The sequence below is a fragment of the Barbus barbus genome (genome assembly GCF_936440315.1).
Source record: "Barbus barbus genome assembly, chromosome: 10".
NCBI classification, from domain to species: domain Eukaryota; kingdom Metazoa; phylum Chordata; class Actinopteri; order Cypriniformes; family Cyprinidae; genus Barbus; species Barbus barbus.
The window spans coordinates 13,562,133-13,583,960 of record NC_136738.1 but is presented as its reverse complement, the minus strand read 5'-3'; the positions used below and the strand labels follow the sequence as shown (position 1 = coordinate 13,583,960).

The 21,828-nt window shown below is 41.3% G+C and overlaps 1 protein-coding gene across 1 annotated transcript in view; it reads left to right on the top strand.

Moving 5' to 3' along the window:
- LOC306875608 (piezo-type mechanosensitive ion channel component 2) overlaps positions 1–21,828 on the top strand; it is a gene marked incomplete at both ends in the record, with an annotated part of 550,584 nt that overhangs the window by 437,198 nt on the left and 91,558 nt on the right. Inside the window, 1 exon segment of the mRNA XM_079426295.1 lies at positions 1,112–1,270. Within this exon segment, the coding sequence (XP_079282421.1) occupies positions 1,112–1,270 (159 nt within the window).

The window sequence follows — 21,828 nt, the reverse complement described above, 5'->3', positions numbered from 1 at the left end:
CACAAATTGTTAGCATATCACTTATTAATTGCTTATGAATGTTTTGTAAACGATTAGTTAATCATTAACTAATCACTTATAAATGACTTATAACTGGACGTTATTATAAAGTGTTACCAGTTTTTTTTTTTTATATACAACATCAAAGTTTGATAGCATCTCCCACTCCAGTATGTAATTAAATGTGTGACAGCTGAGTGCATTAAGTGTCCAACATTCCACACTTTTTTGGTTGATTAAATGCATTATCCAGGCATTTGAAGTCCACTTTATCTTTGTGGAATTTTCAGTGTGAACACAGTAATCAAACTATGTATACTAAAAAAGAGCATTGAATAGTGCCTAAGTGTACACTCAAGATCTACGCATTGTTAAATTGTGTGTGTGTGTGCTCTAAATATAGTTATGCGATTTACTATGCTGTTATAATATTTTACGAAGTTACAATCCAATATTGTGTCAGAAATGCCTTGTGTATTCTGTTTACTTGTGCTTCTGTGTCAGCTTTTCATATAACAACTTGATATAGTTGGGTCTTAAACTGAAACAGATATACTTATTGTATTCTGCTAGTTGAGACTTTTTCAACGACACAAGTTTTATCTGTTATGTACAATGCTTTTACAGATCACATTTTCAAGTAAACCATTTTTGTTCCATGCTATGAAAACATAGTTCTGTCAAATTTAAAAGCACCCCTTTAGAGTCAAATTTTCTATATTCAATGTAAAGTCAAGCTTCTACTATTTCAATTGACACCTATTGTGTGTTGTTTATGCAAGTGGTTAAGTGCTAATGCTAGGTTCAATTGATTAGCCCCTATCTGTTTCCATTCTAAAATCTCCTCATTACACTTTGTAAATCCAATGGTTTAAATGGTTGAAGCAGTTCTGTAGACCAATGTCTCATTCCCCATGTCTCACACGGTTAAATACACGTACAGAGACAAGTTTTAAGGTGTAACCCATCGCCTAAGGGCATGTTAATTGTAGTAGTTGTGTGCTATAAAGGAATTATAACGTGTGAACCTTACAATATGGCTTAGCAATACAATACAATATGGATTATGAGATTTCTGAAGTTAATTTTACTGCAATGTTTCTTGTTTCAGGAGATTCAACAGGAATCGAGTTGCTCAACTCTGGTACTTTGTAAAGTGCATTTATTTTGGTCTCTCAGCATACCAGATCAAATGTGGCTACCCAAACCGTGTTCTTGGAAATTTTCTTACCAAGAACCACAACTACTTCAATCTCTTCCTCTTTCAGGGGTAAGTAAATTATTCGCTTCACAATGACTGATTTGTTCATTGTTCCTGTAAAGTAGGCCTGTGCGTATTTGAATTGCGATTGCGTCACAGCAACACTACGTAAGCTGTCCAAATTCAGGATGCACCGACTGCATTCCAAGGCCGATTGTGTCACCACGGCGCGACGAAGGCTTTTTTTTTTTATTATTATTAATGTCATATTAGGGGCAGTCGTGGCCTAATGGATAGAGAGTTGGACTTGTAACCCGAAGGTCGTGGGTTCGAGTCTCATGTCCGGCAGGGATTGTAGGTGGGGGGAGTGAATAACCAACACTCTCTCCACCCTCAATACCACGACTAAGGTGAGACCCTTGAGCAAGGAACCCCCAACTGCTCCACGGGCACCTCAGCATTGGCTGCCCATTGCTCCGGGTGTATGTTCACTACTGTGTGTACACTTGGATGGGTTAAATGCAGAGCACAAATTCCAAGTATGGGTCACCACACCACACCACCTCCCTTTGCCATGTTGTCAATGAAACAACCTAATTTTGTATATTGTGTACAAGTTCAGAAACCAGTCCGATATACCTATGGAAAGAATTGAAAGAATTGCAGTGTGCATTTCATCCCAATAGATGGTTAGCTTCTTGCTGCTAAAATGCAGTCAGTGCTGCATTTTAGAAAAATAACTGAAAAGAGATTAACTTACTTCAACATATATTATAATTTCTTTTTAAATAGCCAGTATTTAAAGGGTACCTATTATGCCCCTTTTTACAAGATGTAATATTGGTCTTGGGTGTCCCCAGAATGTGTCTGTGAAGTTTCAGCCAAAAATACCCAACAGATCATTTATTATAAAGATCTGGAAAATGACATGTTTGGGATGTGTCTAAAAAAATAGTTGATTTGGAGTGTATTGCTTTAAATGCAAATGAGCTGCATATTCCTGCCCTGTCTCCAGAAGTGGGCGTCACGTATAGTTTCAAGTTTTCAAGTTTACTTTATTTATATAGCACATTTAAAACAGCCAGAAGACTGACCAAAGTGCTTTACACTTGGAAGCATCCACAAGAAAAATTAAAAGGAAACAAGACACATAAATAAGAAATGGAATAGATAAAATACAACCTAATAGGCCATTGAAAACAAATAGGTTTTTAAGAGTGATTTAAAAATGTCAGACTAGGGGCCGTTCTAATCTCAACTGGCAAGTCATTCCAAAGACGAGGCCCAATTACTGAAAAGGCACGGTCACCTCTACGCTTGAGTCTAGAGTGTGGAATTAAGAGGAGGTTCTGGTCGCCGGATCTCAAACTTCTCAAAGGGGTATACTGGTGGAGCAATTCGGATAGGTAAATGGGTGCTTGATGATGTAACGATTTAAAAACAAATAATAAAATTTTGAAGTGTATTCTAAATTGGATAGGCAACCAGTGAAGGGCCTTCAGGAGCGGAGTGACATGATCCCTTTTTTTCTTTTTTAAAAGAAACTTAGCAGCAGCGTTCTGGACCAATTGAAGACGGGCAATTTGTGATTTAGAGATGCCACAATATAAAGAATTACAATAATCTAGACGCGACGTAATAAAAGCATGAACGGCCATCTCCAGAGTCTTGTCGGTGAGAAAATTTTTGATTTTTGCAAGTGTACGGAGCTGATAAAAACTAGATCCAATCACGGTGGAAATTTGTTTATCAAATTTTAGCGTGTCATCCAATAAAACACCCAGGTTCCGTACCTGTGAGGACCTAAAAGCAGATAAAGGTCCTAGGTCAAAATCAGAGTCCTTCATATTATCTGATGGACCGAAAACTATCACCTCAGTTTTTTCTTCATTTAGAGATAAGAAATTTTTAAATAACCAAGATTTAACTTCATCTAAACAGGACAACAGAGCATTCATGGCCATAGGATTGTTTTTCTTAAAAGGTAGATACATTTGGGTGTCATCAGCATAGAGGTGAAATGACATCCCGTGTTTCCTAAAAATGGAGCCTAGAGGCAGCATATATAGTGAAAATAAGGTGGGAGCTAAGACAGAACCTTGAGGAAGACCACAGGGAAAAAAGGAAGTGGAAGAGAAGAAATCTCCTAGCCTAACCACATATTTCCTATCCGACAGGAATGACTGAAACCACTTTAAAACTGTGCCAGAGAGACCCACCCAAGATTCAAGTCTATTAATTAATATGGAATGGTTGATAGTGTCAAAAGCAGCTGATAAATCTAAGAGAACAAGGACCACAGAGTCCCCTGTGTCAGTGGCTAAGAAGATGTCATTTAACACTCTCAAGAGGGCTGATTCGGTACTGTGAGCAACCTTAAAACCAGATTGAAAGTGTTCAAACAGACTGTTTAGAGCAAGAAAAGATTGAAGCTGGAAAAACACAATCTTTTCCAAAACCTTTGAAACAAATGGTAGAACAGAGATAGGGCGGTAATTTTTTAAAACAGACAGGTCGAGTGAAGGCTTCTTGAGGTGAGGTGTGACAGTAGCCACTTTCAAATAAGCAGGAACCACACCTGTTAAAAGACACTTATTAAAAAAGGACACTAGGCCCGGTCCAACTGAATCAACAATTTGTTTTAGAAATCTAGGATGAATAACATCATATGGAGAAGAGGATGGTTTTAGTTTAGCAATAGTGTCTTTAAGTGAGTGAAGAGAAACTAGTTCAAAAACATTCCAAGATGCAGACAACGGAGGGAAAACAGACAGCTCGGTAGAGGAATTATAAGTTACCAGTCCGGGTTTACTTACTTTGTCCTTAAAAAACCTCGAGAAGCTTTCACATAGAGCAACAGAGGCAACTGACACAGTATTTACCGGGGGGTTAACAACAGAATTAATGACAGAAAACAAAATCTTAGGTCTAGAATGATTGTCCAAAATTAAATTGGAGAAATAGGTCGCCTTAGCTGATTTGGCGGCTCTCTGATAAGCCAGTAAACTGTCTTTGAACAGCTGTAATGAGATGTGTAAATTGTCTTTTTTCCACTTTCGCTCAGCCTTTCTACATGTTTGCCTTAGTAGCCGAGTCTCAGCAGTATGCCACAATTCGGATTTGGGTTTGTGCTTAAAAGGCTTCAAAGGGGCAGTTTCATTCATTACATCAAGCCAAGCACTATTTAACAGACTGAGATGTTCGTCTGCATCCAAGTCTGGTAACGGAGAATCCAAAAGTAGATGAGAGTGAGACTTTGTGAAACACTGACTAAAATTAACATTGAACTGAGGCGAATAAACCCGAGACAGAGGTGTCACTTTAGAGGAAACATGAGAAAGACTAGGAAGGCCCATGGAAAATAAAATGGGCTTATGATCGGAGAGCATATAATCAGAGACAATAACATCAGTAATATCAACTCCATAGGAGAGGATAAGGTCCAAAGTGTGTCCGTGAATATGAGTGGGACCTTTAACCCATTGTGTCAGATTAAAAGCATCGATTATATTAAGAAATTCCCTCGAGAGAGGGTTTGACTGACAGCAAACATGGACGTTAAAATCGCCCATTATTAAAAACCGATCAAATTTAGTGACAATATTTCCAATGAAGTCAGTGAATTGCTGAAGAAAGTCCTTAACTAAATGTGGAGGACGATAGATCAGCCCTAGGCAAATAGGACCGTTCCAGTCAAGATGGATAAGTTGAGATTCAAAACTGGTATAAGTATCCAGAGAGACGGAGCGACACTGCGCACGGTGAGAGTTTTTTATGACAGTCACTAACCCACCCCCACGTCCATTTTGTCGGGGGGAGTTAAAAAATGTACAATCAACCGGCACCAATTCAGAAAAAGGAATAAGATCGCCATCCTTGATCCATGATTCAGTAATAAACATGAAATCCAGATTATGCGAAGAAAAAAAGTCATTCAACAGAAATGTCTTATTTACTACTGAGCGAGCGTTGATTAAAACCATATTAGGTGGAGGAACAGCGCCGGGAGAGAGTGGTGCTCTACCCAGCGGACGTAACATACCATGAGCCGCTCCGATTCTTCGGAGATAGCGGCCGATCCGAGGGAGTCCAAGCCGGGGGACAGAGGGTGGAAGCAGGGGAAGAACAGGTCGAAGCCACCGGTGCGCTTGATCCACCAGACGCCAAACCACAGCGCCACCATGTAGCAGCTCAGAGAACGGGCTTGGAGTACAGCCCGCTAACAGACGGGCTTTCAGCTTAATCGCAAGTCCTCCCCGGCACCCACGTTTCCTCCGGCGCTTCCTCCGTAAATTGTTTAAAGGCCAGCGGCGAATATCGTCCGGAATGTCTGTTATAAGACTCTCATGTTGTTTGTTGAGAACACACCCCACGTCCGACTTGTGAAAGTTAAAAAGGGTTGAGCGAATATCCAAAAGGAACTGACGATCATAGACTACAAGGGCTCCACAGTTTGGGTACCAAGCAAGCAGCCAGACTATCAGGCAGGAGAGCAGTAGACGGCATGCCGACACAGGCGCCATCTTTTTTATACATCTCTCTGCATTGCATATCTAACTTACAGCAATAAACAGCTGGTATAAGCAACATAACTGAGAGAAAGAGAACCGGTGTTTAGCTGTACATATGGGAAGCCAAATGCAGTGAAAGTGGGACGAAACAGTGTGATGTTACAGAGCTCGCGCCGCGCTGACCTGTCATCGGCATGGATCAATTGACCAAGCCGCACTACCGGATTTTACATAATAGGTGCCCTTTAAACATTTGTTTTTCTCTAGAGCAAACGATTTCCAGTAAACACAAATAAAATGACCTTACCTTTCTGTAAACAAGCTCTTTTAAATTTGAAATAAGATAGGTAGTCTAGCTTATATAGAAAAAAACACAAAATAATTATCAAAATATAGAACATTCAACAAACTGACATTGCTGATAAAGAACTTCACCTTTCTGTAGCTTATATTGTCTAAAAACAAACAAAAAAATTATGATCACAGATGCTACACAAAATATTCATAAACAACTAAAACCGTCACGACTGATAACATAACCAGCATTTAAAATATTTCACAGCACACATTCAAGTACAAATACTTTGAACTTGTTAACATTTTCTTCATGCAGTAAAGGCTGCCAGTAAGTGACATTCATGTATTTGTATATGAAATAAAAAAAACATTCAGTAAATATTTTTCAAGGCACGTCAGTGTCTATAACTTTTTATCTTTTTGAGCATGATCAACTCTGGATGATGGATAGTAAAGCCTAGAGTGTCTTCTTTCCAAAGATACCTAATTTGTTAACCTAAGTAAGTAGATATTGATGGTTCTGTCTCAGCTGCACACTGACGCACACCAGCTGTGGTGCTAAGACAAGCCCTCTTCTCCTGAAAACAGAAAACGGTCTTTTCAATATAATATAATGTTGAGGAAATTAGGCATTTTTATGTAAGCATTTAAAAATTCCCTGTCAATGTAAATAAACAAAGTGGCTTAAATTGCATGTATTATAATAACAAGCTATTATGACATATAGAATGTGGTGTAATTTAGAGCTACTTTAATATTGTCATCTGCTTATTTTCTCTTATAACATTAAACATCTTTTGTTGCCGTTGCACATTGATGCCCATAAAATAAAAACAAGTTACCTTTTGTGCTTCCTGTTCCATTTCTAACTTGACCATTACTCTGATATCTGGAATTTTCTCTTGTCTTATGTAGCCCATTTTGAAACGTGGATCAAGGAATGAAGCTACATAAAGAATGTCCTATTTGGCTTGTTCAATATATTTGTCCTCCATATAGACAAGCGCTCTTAACTTTATGGCCTTCGTTAGGTCGGTGTCATCTTCCTTTTCAGCCAGGGTTTCTGTTTTCAGGAGATGCAGGACTCGCTTCAGGTATTATACACTGACATATAATTCACCAGAGAGGGCATCTGTGACGTCCTTGAGAAGATGTAGAGCGGCATTGATAGACTTGAGGACCTCTGTGTCCTGCCAGATGGAAACTAAATAACGTGTCTTCCTGTCTTAACCTATTAACCTTCGCCCCGCATTTTGGACCTCACAGGTGAAAATAACCTACCTAAATTAAAATGGTAACAGTTCCTGACAAAGTGTGCTACACAAACAAATGAGGTATCTTTGGAAAGAAGACACTCTAGGCTTTACTATCCATCATCCAGAGTTGATCATGCTCAAAAAGATAAAAAGTTATAGACACTGACGTGCCTTGAAAAATATTTACTGAATGTTTTTTTTATTTCATATACAAATACATGAAATAAGTCCTGGAGCAATCCAGAAAATTAATGGATTGAAAGCCACGTGTCTCATGAGTTTATATTTCAAATTTGAAGAAGATACCATGAAAAATTAGATTCCTGCAATATTTTTTCTGAAACTATTTATAGTCCCCCCCCCCCCCCCACCCCCCGTTTGAGGAAAAATAACCACAGAATATTTTGCAGAATTATACAAACTATTTTAGTCATTATACATATTCCTGCATAGGTTTTCAATTATAAAATAATAGACAGAATTTTAGACATCATAAAAGTGATTTATTTGAGCACAAAAAAATACAAAAATAATTATTTGAGTAATAGAAAAGGAAAAAAAAATAGAATTGCCAGATTATTCTGATTGCCAGACATGAAGTGATATTGGCAGACATGGTCATATAGTCAGTAATCACACGCTGATGTGCATCCATACACCACACCACACCACACCACCTCCCTTTGCCATGTTGTCAATGAAACAACCTAATTTCTGTAATCTATTTTTGTGATGTAAGTTAAAAATTAAGTGTAATTTGTAGTGTAATTTATTTGTAAATGAGCCTGAGAACTTTCTGTACATTTTGTATTTTTGTTTTGAATATTCACGAGTAAATAAAAGAGAAGTAATTATGTACATTCACAAAACATTCTTCTATACGTTTATTTTTTTTTGTCCTGTAAATAATTTTTTTTGCACATTAAAGGGGTAATATGATGCAATTTCTTGTTTTCCTTTTCTTTAGTGTGGTCAAAAGACTTTGACAAAGCTCAAAGTCTCCCACAGAAGTATTTATTATATCTAAAAGAGAAGGCTGATCCAGACCGGGCTAAAAATGGCTCATTCAAACACGCCCTTACTTGTCTACGTCACAATATGAAAATATTTGCGTAGTGCCGCCCAAATGTGCACGCAAAGAAAGAAGGAGTGGTTTCAGTGTTGATGCAGCCATGTCAGGGAGATGCTGTGTGTTTCAATGCGAAAGCAAAAGCACTTTATTTGGCCTTCCGAAAGTAGATGCAATTAGGAATCATTGGTTAAGATTTGTTTACAACAGAACAGCACAACCCAAATGTTCGAATTTGTGAAACGCATTTTATGAATGACAGTTTCATGAACCTAGGACAGTACAAGGCTGGCTGTGCACAAAGGCTATTTCTAAAAAAGAAAGGGTCAATTCCGACTTTGCTATGACAATCTGGCGCTTCTGAATCAGCGACTGTAAGTATGTTTTGTTATTAGTTCAAGTATTTGCTATTGACTGTTCAAATGTGGAGTTTTGCGCAGTGTAGAGTAACGCGTCGTGTGTGTGAGGGGAACAGGGTCACATCACAGCGGAGTGTAAAGCTCGTCAGAAATCATAGCACGTCAGCTGTCTTAAACTTTTGTACTGCAAATATATACGAGCATCATCACTGTGTGTCACTCGACTCAGTTCCCCTTTCGGGCTTGAACTGATGGTAAAACTAATGACGTTATTAACTGTCTTTATATTTACTTTGAAAGCTGAAGCTCGCGATTATGGTAAGGGATGTTACATTTCCGACGTGCTCTTGTGGTGTTCGGCCAATCACAATGCACTGGGTCAGCTGGCTAATCAGAGCAGACTGTGTTTGTCGGAACGAGGGGCTTTGTTTCAGGTCGAACACACCTATTGTGACTGTAGCTCCACCCATTGTTGACATCCAACTGAAATCAAAACTCAAATCAAAACTCAAATCCAACTGACAGAACATTCTGAACTGCGGCGCGAACAAACATGGGTGCACCCATCTCAAATTACAGATCATGATCAAGATTAGTGATCGACCGATATTGATTTTTTATAACCGATACCGATACCAATTATTTGCATGTCTATGTGCCCGATAACCGGTATGCAGAACCAATATTTATTTACTGTTATAAAGTAAATAAATTACTGCGTGAAGTAAGTCCATACTTCACTTTGGTTTTTCCTCCTTTCAGTCATCTTAACAAAAAATGTTTTGAGAATTAGCAGTCTTTCATGCAGGGCTCTAGACTCATTCTTCCCACTGATCTCACTTTTGCGCACGAGCACATAATTTGGTTGCAATTTGTTTTTTGTTTTTGCTACAACATTTGATTAATCAATGCATGCTGATGAACTTTTATCATAGTTTATAGTTATATGGTAACGAAAGTTTTCAACATTCAACTCGTTCTTTTTCATCTGTATTATTTGTGATTTAAATTTTGTGAACAGGAATTCCTTTTTTCGTGCGCTTTTTACTTTCAAATTTGCGATCTTGGTGTCACATTTTACAAGAAAAGATAATTGTCTGTTTTGCTTATCTATACACCTTTAACTTTTTAAGACTAAAACAAAAGATGGATTCATTGTTATTCTTAATTAAAAAGCGCAACAACAATAAAACAGTACGTTGACAATGACAAACTCTTACATAACATTTATCAACAAAAACGAATAAGACGAGGCATGGCACAGGACACATCACATGCTGTACTATATACCTAGTATATTACAGAATGTTTAGCAAACTCTGAGGAAGCAAATAAATATTAATATATTTTTTTTATAATTAAGGAAAGCCTCCATAGCATAACCTGAGGTAAACAGCAAAGATAACAAGCTTCTCAAAACGAAAACAAAAAGAAAAGTAAAACTAAACTGGCTGTAGCTGACAGGACTTGCGTGTTTTTTCTACAAGAATACCACCACGTTCACCTTCTCTGGTTTAAGAAGCGGTCTTTTACTTTAGTTTGAAAACAAATCCATCCGTTGCGCTCCATCCGCGACGCGCACCTTCACGCTCGTGCTGAAGCGGCGAGTATAAACCAGGCTCTACCCACTAAGCGCTCGCGCTGAAAGCACCTCTCTTCACGTGATCAGTGAAATCTGACTCCTGCTATAATGTGCTGTGGCTCTGCAGCGCGTGCTGTATGAAGCAGACACTTTGGAGCAGCGCAGACCTGGCACTCGTACAAATGCGACCACGTCAAATTTTAACTCGCAAACAATTACCATTTTGGTCGCAGTCTAGAGCCCTGTCATGTTAAATTTAATCTTCGTATTACAACAATAAAAAAACATTTTATTTATAAAAAGCTTTAGCAGCAACACTAATATTAGCAGTAAGCAAAATGAACATAGAAAGTCTAATGTTTTCAAATGGAGAAAATAAAGGAAAGGAGTCATATCAACTTCATTTTTAACTACAGTTTTAGTAGGTTTATAAGCTGTTTAATAGGATAAAGAGTGAAGAATAATTCACTGGATAATGTTAATTCACGGAACAATATTCTCTGGAATATTGGAATATAACAAGCATTGTATTTTATTGCATTTCTCAACTGGCATGCTCTAAATTATGCTGCTGACAGCGCGGTTTATCTATGCCTTTACACAGAACTATAGGCTACTCAAACTGCCATCGATCGCGGAGATAATAAATAATTAATTTCCATAGAGTTGTAATTTAGATGTTTATAAACTAAATAATGGTTATATAGTAAGTGTTAATACAATTTAGGGTGCTTCAAAAAAGTGAATCTTGTTAAAAGTTACATGCAGTGGCCGTGCTGAGCATTTCTTGAGCATCAACCCGCTGAGTGAACTGCAATATGAAAGCGGCTTCACGAGACTAATGATGAGCATATAGACAACAGAGAGAGAATTACATTCAATGCTTTTCTTTCCAACATGCAATCATTCATGGCTGTATTATTTAATTCATGCAAAGTTACGTCTTTATTGGGAGAGGACTTGACGGATTATCTATGTGACTCCGACTTCACGAGACTAATAGACCACAGAGAGAATTAAATTCAGCGCTTTTATTTCCACCATGTGCTAATTCATGGCTGTGTTATTTCAGGCAAAGTTATAGCCTATCTTTATAGGGACAGGGCTTGACAGAGTATCTTATTTATCATATTTCTTAGAGCCAAGTTGCATTTAAACTATATATCAGGCATTTATGTAATACATCTAATTTGTGCATTAATGCCTGTAATATTAAATAGTTTACTAACTACAGCAAATCAAGTACCTGCACGCCGTTGCTGTCTCGTCTCCCCTCAGATGCGCTGCAATTGCGATCCTGCGCGCAATTCTGAAAACGTCCACAAGATGGCGGTGTTTATCGGGGAATCCGATATTACAAAACCGATATTCGATTATGGAAAAATGCTTAAATATTGGGAAAAATATCGGTAAATCGATATATCGGTCGATCTCTAATCAAGATCATTTATAAAGGTTTTTGAACGACAAAACGACAGCTGCACCCTATTCTGACTCCATTTAGGGGCCTTTAAAAAGAGTTGCTTCAGAGTTCACTCCTTGTTTGCTGCTCTGGATTTTTTCATATGGTGTTGTGGCTGTGTACAGATGTAAGTTCATTGTTTTTGTATGGTTTCGATTTTGTTATGCAATTCATTGATTGTTTAACTTTATATTTGTTTATTCATATTTTTTTTATATTGTGTACAAGTTCAGAAACCAGTCCGATATACCTATGGAAAGAATTGAAAGAATTATGTACTGGCATTGGTGAAATAAAACTTGCAAATGGATGTTGCCTCAAGGTGTTTTAACTGACATCCCATTGTGATGCTCCCCCAGCAAATCAGCTGTATCCTAAGAGTCTTTTACACACACTTTAAATTAAAGGAATACAACAACATGCTTTAACTGTAGATCCCCCCACTTCCCTGTAGTCTAGCAGATGCAGTGTGCATTTCATCCCAATAGATGGTTAGCTTCTTGCTGCTAAAATGCAGTCAGTGCTGCATTTTAGAAAAATAACTGAAAAGAGATTAACTTACTTCAACATATATTATAATTTCTTTTTAAATAGCCAGTATTTAAAGGGTACCTATTATGCCCCTTTTTACAAGATGTAATATTGGTCTTGGGTGTCCCCAGAATGTCTGTGAAGTTTCAGCCAAAAATACCCAACAGATCATTTATTATAAAGATCTGGAAAATGACATGTTTGGGATGTGTCTAAAAAAAGAGTTGATTTGGAGTGTATCGCTTTAAATGCAAATGAGCTGCATATTCCTGCCCTGTCTCCAGAAGTGGGCGTCACGTATACATCTCTCTGCATTGCATATCTAACTTACAGCAATAAACAGCTGGTATAAGCAACATAACTGAGAGAAAGAGAACCGGTGTTTAGCTGTACATATGGGAAGCCAAATGCAATGAAAGTGGGACGAAACAGTGTGATGTTACAGAGCTCACGCCGCGCTGACCTGTCATCGGCATGGATCAATTGACCAAGCCGCACTACCGGATTTTACATAATAGGTGCCCTTTAAACATTTGTTTTTCTCCAGAGCAAACGATTTCCAGTAAACACAAATAAAATGACCTTACCTTTCTGTAAACAAGCTCTTTTAAATTTGAAATAAGATAGGTAGTCTAGCTTATATAGAAAAAAACACAAAATAATTATCAAAATATAGAACATTCAACAAATTGACATTGCTGATAAAGAACTTCACCTTTCTGTAGCTTATATTGTCTAAAAACAAACAAAAAAATTATGATCACAGATGCTACACAAAATATTCATAAACAACTAAAACCGTCACGACTGATAACATAACCAGCATTTAAAATATTTCACAGCACACATTCAAGTACAAATACTTTGAACTTGTTAACATTTTCTTCATGCAGTAAAGGCTGCCAGTAAGTGACATTTACAAATTTTTGGCCAAAAACACTTACATGTCTACCTTTGCCGGTTTCAAACATAAGCGCTCGCATGTCACAACGTTTCCGCCTGCACTAAAGAGTCTCTCAGATGGAGAACTTGTGGCTGGTATACATAGGTATTTGCAAGCCAGTTTGCTCAACCTTGGAATGTTAACCCTATGTACCTTCCACCATGCCAAGGGATCTTGCTCTCCATCAGTAGTAGGAGTCATGAGGTAGCTGTTCAGCTCAGCTTCCATGGTGTCCTCCAACTGCACAGATGAAGCAGGGGGCACTGTGGTGAAGAAGCTGCCCAGTGACTGCTTTCCCTTATTCACTGTAGATATTGATGGTTCTGTCTCAGCTGCACACTGACGCACACCACCTGTGGTGCTAAGACAAGCCCTCTTCTCCTGAAAAACAGAAAACGGTCTTTTCAATATAATATAATGTTGAGGAAATTAGGCATTTTTATGTAAGCATTTAAAAATTCCCTGTCAATGTAAATAAACAAAGTGGCTTAAATTGCATGTATTATAATAACAAGCTATTATGCCATATAGAATGTGGTGTAATTTAGAGCTACTTTAATATTGTCATCTGCTTATTTTCTCTTATAACATTAAACATCTTTTGTTGCCGTTGCACATTGATGCCCATAAAATAAAAACAAGTTACCTTTTGTGCTTCCTGTTCCATTTCTAACTTGACCATTACTCTGATATCTGGAATTTTCTCTTGTCTTATGTAGCTTATTTTGAAACGTGGATCAAGGAATGAAGCTACATAAAGAATGTCCTATTTGGCTTGTTCAATATATTTGTCCTCCATATAGACAAGCGCTCTTAACTTTATGGCCTTCGTTAGGTCGGTGTTATCTTCCTTTTCAGCCAGGGTTTCTGTTTTCAGGAGATGCAGGACTCGCTTCAGGTATTATACACTGACATATAATTCACCAGAGAGGGCATCTGTGACGTCCTTGAGAAGATGTAGAGCGGCATTGATAGACTTGAGGACCTCTGTGTCCTGCCAGATGGAAACTAAATAACGTGTCTTCCTGTCTTAAGACAGAACTTGAGACAAGGCCTGACTCTGCTCCAAGATCTCCAAAATCATCTTCTGCCTAGAGCCCCATCTTGTTGGACACTCTGTGATTAAGGAATGCTCTGGCGGACTCAGATATGTGTGTGCCTCACTTTTTCCAGCTGTGTGAGAAATGGCGAAACAGCTGCTTACAAAGTTCAGTTGCCCAGTTTACCTTACATCACCCTTCAAAGCATTTTCTGAAAAAATAAACAAAATATTGTGTATAGTACAGTTTTGCATTCTTCAGACTTAATGTAAACAAGACTTAATGTTTTTGTAGTGTATTGAGTTGAATACACCCAAAGTAAACTCAAGAATAAGCACTGTTGGCCACTCTGGGTTAGATTTTGGTTGGCCAGTTTATTGTCAAAAAAAAGAAAGAGAGACATCTGTGTTAGCCGAGTTTGTGATTCAGTTATTGCACAGAAAAACATTCCTTGGGAGAAGTGATAAAGAGAGAATGAACTCACAAAGGCTGACGTAGATTCAGCACGAAATAGTAAGTGAAGGCAAAAAGATGGCAGGATATATCGGGAAGATTGATGCATTCGACAATGCTACTGAGGATTTGACTTTGTACTGTGAACGAATCGAGCAGTATTTCAAAACGAATGACATTGATGATGACAAGCAGGTGTCAGTGTTACTGAGTGCGATAGGAGGGAAAGCTTATGCACTGCTGAGAAGCCTCACTGCTCCCGCAAAGCCTGCCGATCTTAATTTGGACAACATTGTGAAAGTAATGCAAGAGAACCTAGCGCCAAAATCGCTGCTCATCGCAGAACGATTCAGATTTCATGAACAGAATCAGAGCAACGGAGAGTCAATCGCAGTTTATGTCGCTGAATTAAAGAAGTTGTCAGAACACTGTCAGTTTGAGGATGGACTGAATGACGCTCTGAGAGATCATCTAGTCTGTTGCATTTCACAAGAGAGTATACAGAAGAGATTGCTCTCGGAGGCAGATCTAACCTTCAAATGTGCGGTGGAAATTGCTGGCGCCATGGAAATGGCTGCCAGAGATGCAGTGGAGCTGCGATCAGGAGAAAAAGTGTCTGTAAACAAGGTGACCATTGCAGGTAAACCTAGGAAGACAATGCAAAAAGTTGAACTGTGTTATCGTTGTGACAGGGGTGGACACAAAGCAAATCAGTGCAGATTCAAAACTGAAATATGCATAAAGTGTGATAAAATTGGACACATACAAAGAGCATGTTGATCTGATGTACAATACAGTGATAAGGAAAGACAGTACAATGTTCAGAAAAAGAAAAGTAGGAATGTGCATGCTGTTACTGAAAACTCAGATGAAGAAAGTGATACGGGGTTGGCGAATTTAGAAATCTACAGTCTGAAAAGTGACTTATAACAAGCAATCTGGCTTACACCTCAAGTGAATGGACAGCCAATCAGAATGGAATTGGACACAGGTTCCGCCGTTTCAGTGATGTCACAGCAAGAGTTTGAAAAACATTTCAAGACAGCCAAGTTAAAGCCATTGCCTGTCAAACTGAAAATATATACTGATGAGCCCATAAATGTGACTGTAAAGTACAATGATCAACAGAGTTAGTATGAACAGCACTTTGGGGAAGTTGCAGTTGGACTGGAAATCTATAAAAAGTCTGCAAGTCACAGGTTCTGCGTCTCCGTGCACTCAAAAGGAACTGGAAAAAGTGCTGGATGGGGCTGCAGCAGTGTTTCAATCAGGAATAGGAACTCTGAAGCATATCAAGGGAAAGATAACCTTCGATGAGAATGCTGTTATGAAGTTTCATAAGGCAAGGCCCATTCCCTATGCAATTTGCCATAAATTGGAAACGGAGCTGGATCGGTTGAAAGCTGAAGGAATACTTTCAAAAGTTGACTGGAGTCCCTGGGCCACTCCTGTTGTTCTTGTCGCCAAGAAAGATGGAACTGTAAGACTGTGCGGGATTTTAAAATCTCTGTCAACCCTGTATTGCAGGCAGAACAATATCCACTACCGAGAATTGAGAATATTTTCGCTACACTTTCAGGAGTACAGCTCTTTAGCAAAATAGACTTGGAGGAAGCATATTTACAAATGGAAATGGAGGAGGACTCGAAGGTGTTCTTGACTATCAATACTCACAAGGGCTTGTACCACTATAATAGGCTTGTTTTCGGTGTCGTCTCAGCACCGGCATACGATAGCAATGATCTATGGATCAGGTACTTCAGGGTTGCCCTGGTACCCAATGCTACCTCGATGACATCATTGTCACAGGTGACAGTGACAATAGTCATTTGGAGAACTTAGCACGAGTCTTAAAGAGATTGGAAGAGTATGGACTGTGTGCAAGACATGATAAGTGTGAGGTTTTCAAGGACATAATCACATATTGTGGGCACAAAATCGATGCAAATGGTTTGCACAAGTGTCATGACAAGCTAAGGGCTGTTGCAGAGGCTCCACAGCCAAAAGAGGTCTCGCAATTGAGGTCCTTCCTTGGATTTATCAATTACTACAACAGGTTTTTGCCAAATCTAACCACTGTTCTCCATCCTCTAAATGCCCTGTTACAAGCAGGAAAGAAATGGACGTGGTCATAGCAATGCAGGCAAGCTTTTCAGGAAGCAAAGAAACTGGTGATGTCAGATACAGTTCTGACTCATTTTGACCCTCACAAACCACTAATGGCAACATGCGACGCCTCACCATATGGAATCAGAGCGGTGTTGTCGCATGTGATGGCTGATGGAACGGAGTGCCCCATAGCTTTTGCTTCAAGCTCCCTTACTGCTGCAGAGAAGAACTATGCACAGATTGACAGGGAAGCTTTGAGCCTGGTCTGGGGTGTGAAACAATTCAATCAGTATCTTTATGGAAACACATTTACCTTGGTTACAGACCATCAGCCATTGGTTTCCATCTTCAATCCTCAGAAAGGAGTTTCACAGATCTGTCTTCCGGCTATCTTCTCCTTTTTTCTTGACCTTTTTGTTGTTATGGAAACGACTCGCCACTCGCTTGTCATTGATTAGCTGTCAAAAAGGCGCTTGATGTAGGGCGGGTTTTTTTTCAGACAGGTTGAACTTTTTTCAACTTGAAAAGACGCTCTGAGCTGCAGAAAAAGACGCCGGTGGTGGCGTTTTAAAAAACGATCAGGACTTTGAAAACACGGTTTACTCCATGGGATTATAATGTAAAACAGATGCTGGCACCATCAAAAAAGACGCCAAGTGTGAACATACCTGTTCAACTCCATATTGCTCGTAGTCTGACAATAAATACCTGTTTAACTATCCGTCACGCAGTCTGAGTCCCTATTATGTAACAGACTACATGTGGTTATGAGTTAATATGAATAGTTAGTGAAGTGTTTAAAATGACTAATTAACTTTCCTTTTTTCCCCACAACATTTGTAAAAAATAAAAATACAAAAAAAAAGGTAATATATGTGTTACGGAAGCAGGACAGAGACAGAGAGATGTCATGGTTAGTTTTATTGACCAACAGTAAGGCAGACTGTGGAGATGGCAGTTGAGTGAAGAACTTGCTGAATCTTGACTGATACGATTGAGGTTGAGCTTGAATCTCTTTCTTTGCAGGAATAGCGGCAGACACGGGACAACCAGATAAGGCACACACCGCAAACCAGGAGCAGACACTCGGGAATCGCTGGAGCAGACGGAACAAGGATCCTAGGAGCATAGAACGCAGATAAGTAGATTAGCAGGTAAGTACACAGAGTCTAACAATTACTAAGGCTGTGGGAGCTTTAGCAGTCCTCCTTCGTATGAATGAGACATCAAGTGCTGGGCGGTGTGTGACTTTATGGGACTTTATTGGGAGCGGTGATGAGGGACATGATGAGGAGCAGGTGAGTGTGATCAGAATTCAGGTGAGAGTGATCGGTGTGATTGGGTGGTGGCAGAGCCTGGCAGATCTGTGACATTACCCCCCTCTCCACGGCCCGCTCCCGAGGGCCAAGGACCCCGACGCCATGGCGGTCTACCCTTTCCTCTGGGTGCTGGACGTTCAGGGTGGCTGGTATGGAACTCTTCAAGGAGGATAGGATCGAGAACGTCATCCCGGGGTACCCATGACCTTTCCTCCGGGCCTTACCCTTTCCAGTCAATGAGATATTCCACTCTACCGCCTCGGCGTCAGGAGTCCAATATCTCCTTAACCTGGTATACGGTTCCGTCCTCCAGGATCAATGGAAGACGGAGGTCCTCCGTGGGACCAGGCTCTGTGGGAGGAGAAACAGAAGGGTGAAATGGTTTCAACAAGGAGACGTGAAAATGTGGGGTGGATCCTGTATTGAAGAGGGAGCTGGAGTTGATACGTGACCGGGTTAATCTGTTTGACAATGGGGAAGGGGCCAACAAATCTGGGACTTAGCTTTCTGCAGGTTAGGCGCATCTGGATGTCCCTGGTTGACAGCCAGACCTTCTGACCAGGTTGGTAAGTGGGAGCTTCGGATCTACGAAGGTCTGCTCTCAGCTTGCGCCTACGCACTGCTCGCTGAAGATGGTGGTGAGCCGTGTCCCAGACCCTCTCGCTCTCCCGGAACCAGTAATCCATGGATGGTAAGTCAGATGGTTCGCCCGACCAGGGGAACATGGGTGGCTGGTAACCGAGTATGCATTGAAACGGGGTCATACCGGTGGCAGGTTGGTGGAGCGAATTCTGGGCATACTCGGCCTAGCCAATAAACTGGTTCCAGGAGTCCTGATGACCATGGCAGAAGGTTTGGAGGAAATGGGCTACTTCCTGGATCTTGTGTTCTGTCTGCCCGTTCGTCTGAGGGTGATAGCCCAAGGAAAGACTGATGGTCAAACCTAGGAGCCTGAAGAATGCTTTCTACACTCTAGAAATGAACTCATGTCCACGATCTGATACAATATCTTCCGGGATTCCGAAGTATCGAAATATATGGTTAAACATTAGTTCTGCCGCTTCCATAGCGGTGCCCAGAGATGTGTGTACGGAGTGGATGAGCTGGGTGCGTTGCAATCTGGGAATGAACTGCAAACCTGGAGGGCAGCCCGGCGGAGAGTTCGTGGAGACATTGGTGGGGGTAACAGGGTCGGTGTCCCATTGGATGGGGCTGACAATAATCCTTTCTGGGAGCACTGACTCAGGATCCTCATTGCACTCATCCTGGGCGTCAAATTGGCGCGAGAGGGCATCGGCCTTGATATTCTTGGTGCCAGGACGGTAGGAAATGGAGAAGTCAAAGCGCGTGAAAAAGTGCCCACCGGGCCTGACGGGATTCAAACTTTTAGCTTCTCTGAGATGTTGTAAGTTTTTATGATCCGTAAGGACGGTAAAGGGGTGCTGGGCACCCTCCAACCAATGCCTCCACTCCTCAAGGGCAAGCTTGATGGCTAGAAGCTCCCTGTTGCCGATGTTGTAGTTACGTTCTGCAGGGCTGAGTTTACGGGAGAAGGCGGCGCATGGATGGAGTCTGGCTGGTGTCCCCTGCCATTGGGAGAGAACGGCACCCACTCCTGAAGTGGAAGCATCAACTTCTACTATAAATGGTTTCCTGGGGTCTGGGTGAACTAGGACTGGGGCTTTGGTGAATGCCTCCTTTAGTTCCTGGAGGGCCTGGGTGGCTGCCGGGGTCCAGACTAAATTCTTGGATTTATCGCGGAGTAGGTTGGTTATAGGGCTTGTGATGGCGCTGTAATTCTGAATGAACCGTCGCTAGAAGTTCACGAACCCCAGGAAACATTGGAGTCCCTTGATGGAGTCAGGAGTGGGCCATTCTCTGATAGCTTTAACTTTCCCCTCTTCCATCTGGATGCCACCGCTGCTGATGTTGTAGCCAAGGAACTGCACTGAGGGAAGATGGAATGAGCACTTTTCAGCTTTAAGGAACAGATGGAACTCCCTCAGGCGTTGCAGGACCTCCGCAACGTGGCGACGATGTTCGGCCATACTCCGGGAGTAGATGAGAATATCATCAATATATACCAGCACAAACCTATGAAGAAACTCCCCGGAGTACCTCGTGCATAAAATCTTGGAATACGGAGGGGGCATTAACAAGTCCGTAAGGCATGACGAGATATTCATAGTGGCCAGTAGGGGTCACAAAAGCTGTTTTCCACTCGTCCCCCTCACGTATTCTGATGAGATTGTAGGCGCTGCGGAGGTCCAACTTGGTGAATACGGTGGCCCCGCGTAGATGTTCCAATGCGGCTGGGACGAGGGGAAGTGGATAACGGAATTTCACAGTTATCTTGTTTAGGGCACGATAATCGATACAAGGCCTTAGTCCGCCATCTTTCTTGGCCACGAAGAAAAATCTAGAAGAGGCAGGGGACGTTGAGGGATGGATGTAGCCTTGTTTAAGAGCCTCCTCAATATACTCCTCCATGGCCTTCTGCTCAGGTATGGAAAGGGGATAGATTTTACCACGGCGCACTGAGTCACCCGGTAGGAGGTCTATGGCGCAGTCCCATGGCTGATGAGGAGGTAGTTGAGAAGCCCTTTGGGGACAGAAGACAGAACTGGAACTGATTGTAGCAGGCAGGAATATCCACGGATAATTTCTCTGGAGGACTCTCGATAGACGTGGCGTTCAGGGTGATGACGTCTGAGGCAAGGGGAACCAGTCTGGGAGCCCTGGGAAAGCATTGGTGGAAGCACGACTTTCCCCACTTTAAAACTTACCCAGTCCGCCAAGAGATGATGGGCTCATGCTGAATGAAACAGGGTCGGCCTAGGATGACATCAGCCGTCGAGCCCTCCAGAACCAACAGTCTGATATCTTCCTCATGTAGCAATCCTATTCTTAAGTGTACAGGAGTTGACCATCGAACTTATGCACCTGCGGCTAATGGATGTGCCGGTAACTGACTGGATCTGGTACCCCCTCGGAGTGGTAGTGGTAGAGAGGCCTAGCTAGCGACAGAGGCTACCCGAGATGAAGTTCCCAGGAACTGGAATCGAGGAGGGCAACGACTGGAAGAGAGAATTTGGGGCCGATGAGAAGCACTTCTGCCATCAGCGGTTTAACGTTTGGCATGTCAGGATGGATTGCACTCACCACTAGGCGAGGGGGCCTTACAGGGCAGGTGGCTCGGAGGTGTCCCTTCTCTGCACAATATATGCATAAGCCAAGGGAATAACGTCTGGATCTTTCTCGAGTTGACAGGCGGGAGTTATCAACCTGCATGGGTTCCTGAGCTGGTTCTGGAGGGCGCGGATCAGCAGACCAAAGGAAGAGGGAACTACGATGACTTTCGGTTGCCATCTCTGACAGACAGGCATCCATCCGGGTGGAGCATCGTATGGAGCGTATGGAGTGTTGGATCAGGTTTTCTAGGCGGAGGGAGTCGTCGAAAGCTGCCAACTGCAAGCGAAGATGGGGCTCCAGCCCTAGGCGATAGGCGGTGAGGAGGGCACACTCATTCCAACCGCTAGCAGCGGCAAGGGTACGGAACTGCAGCGCATACTCCTTAATGGGCAGTGAATTCTGGCGTAAATGATATAGTTGGTCACTGATGGAAGAGTCATAGGCAGGCTTCCCAAATACTTCTCTGAAATGGTGAACAAAATCCTGGGAAGACTGGGTTATGGG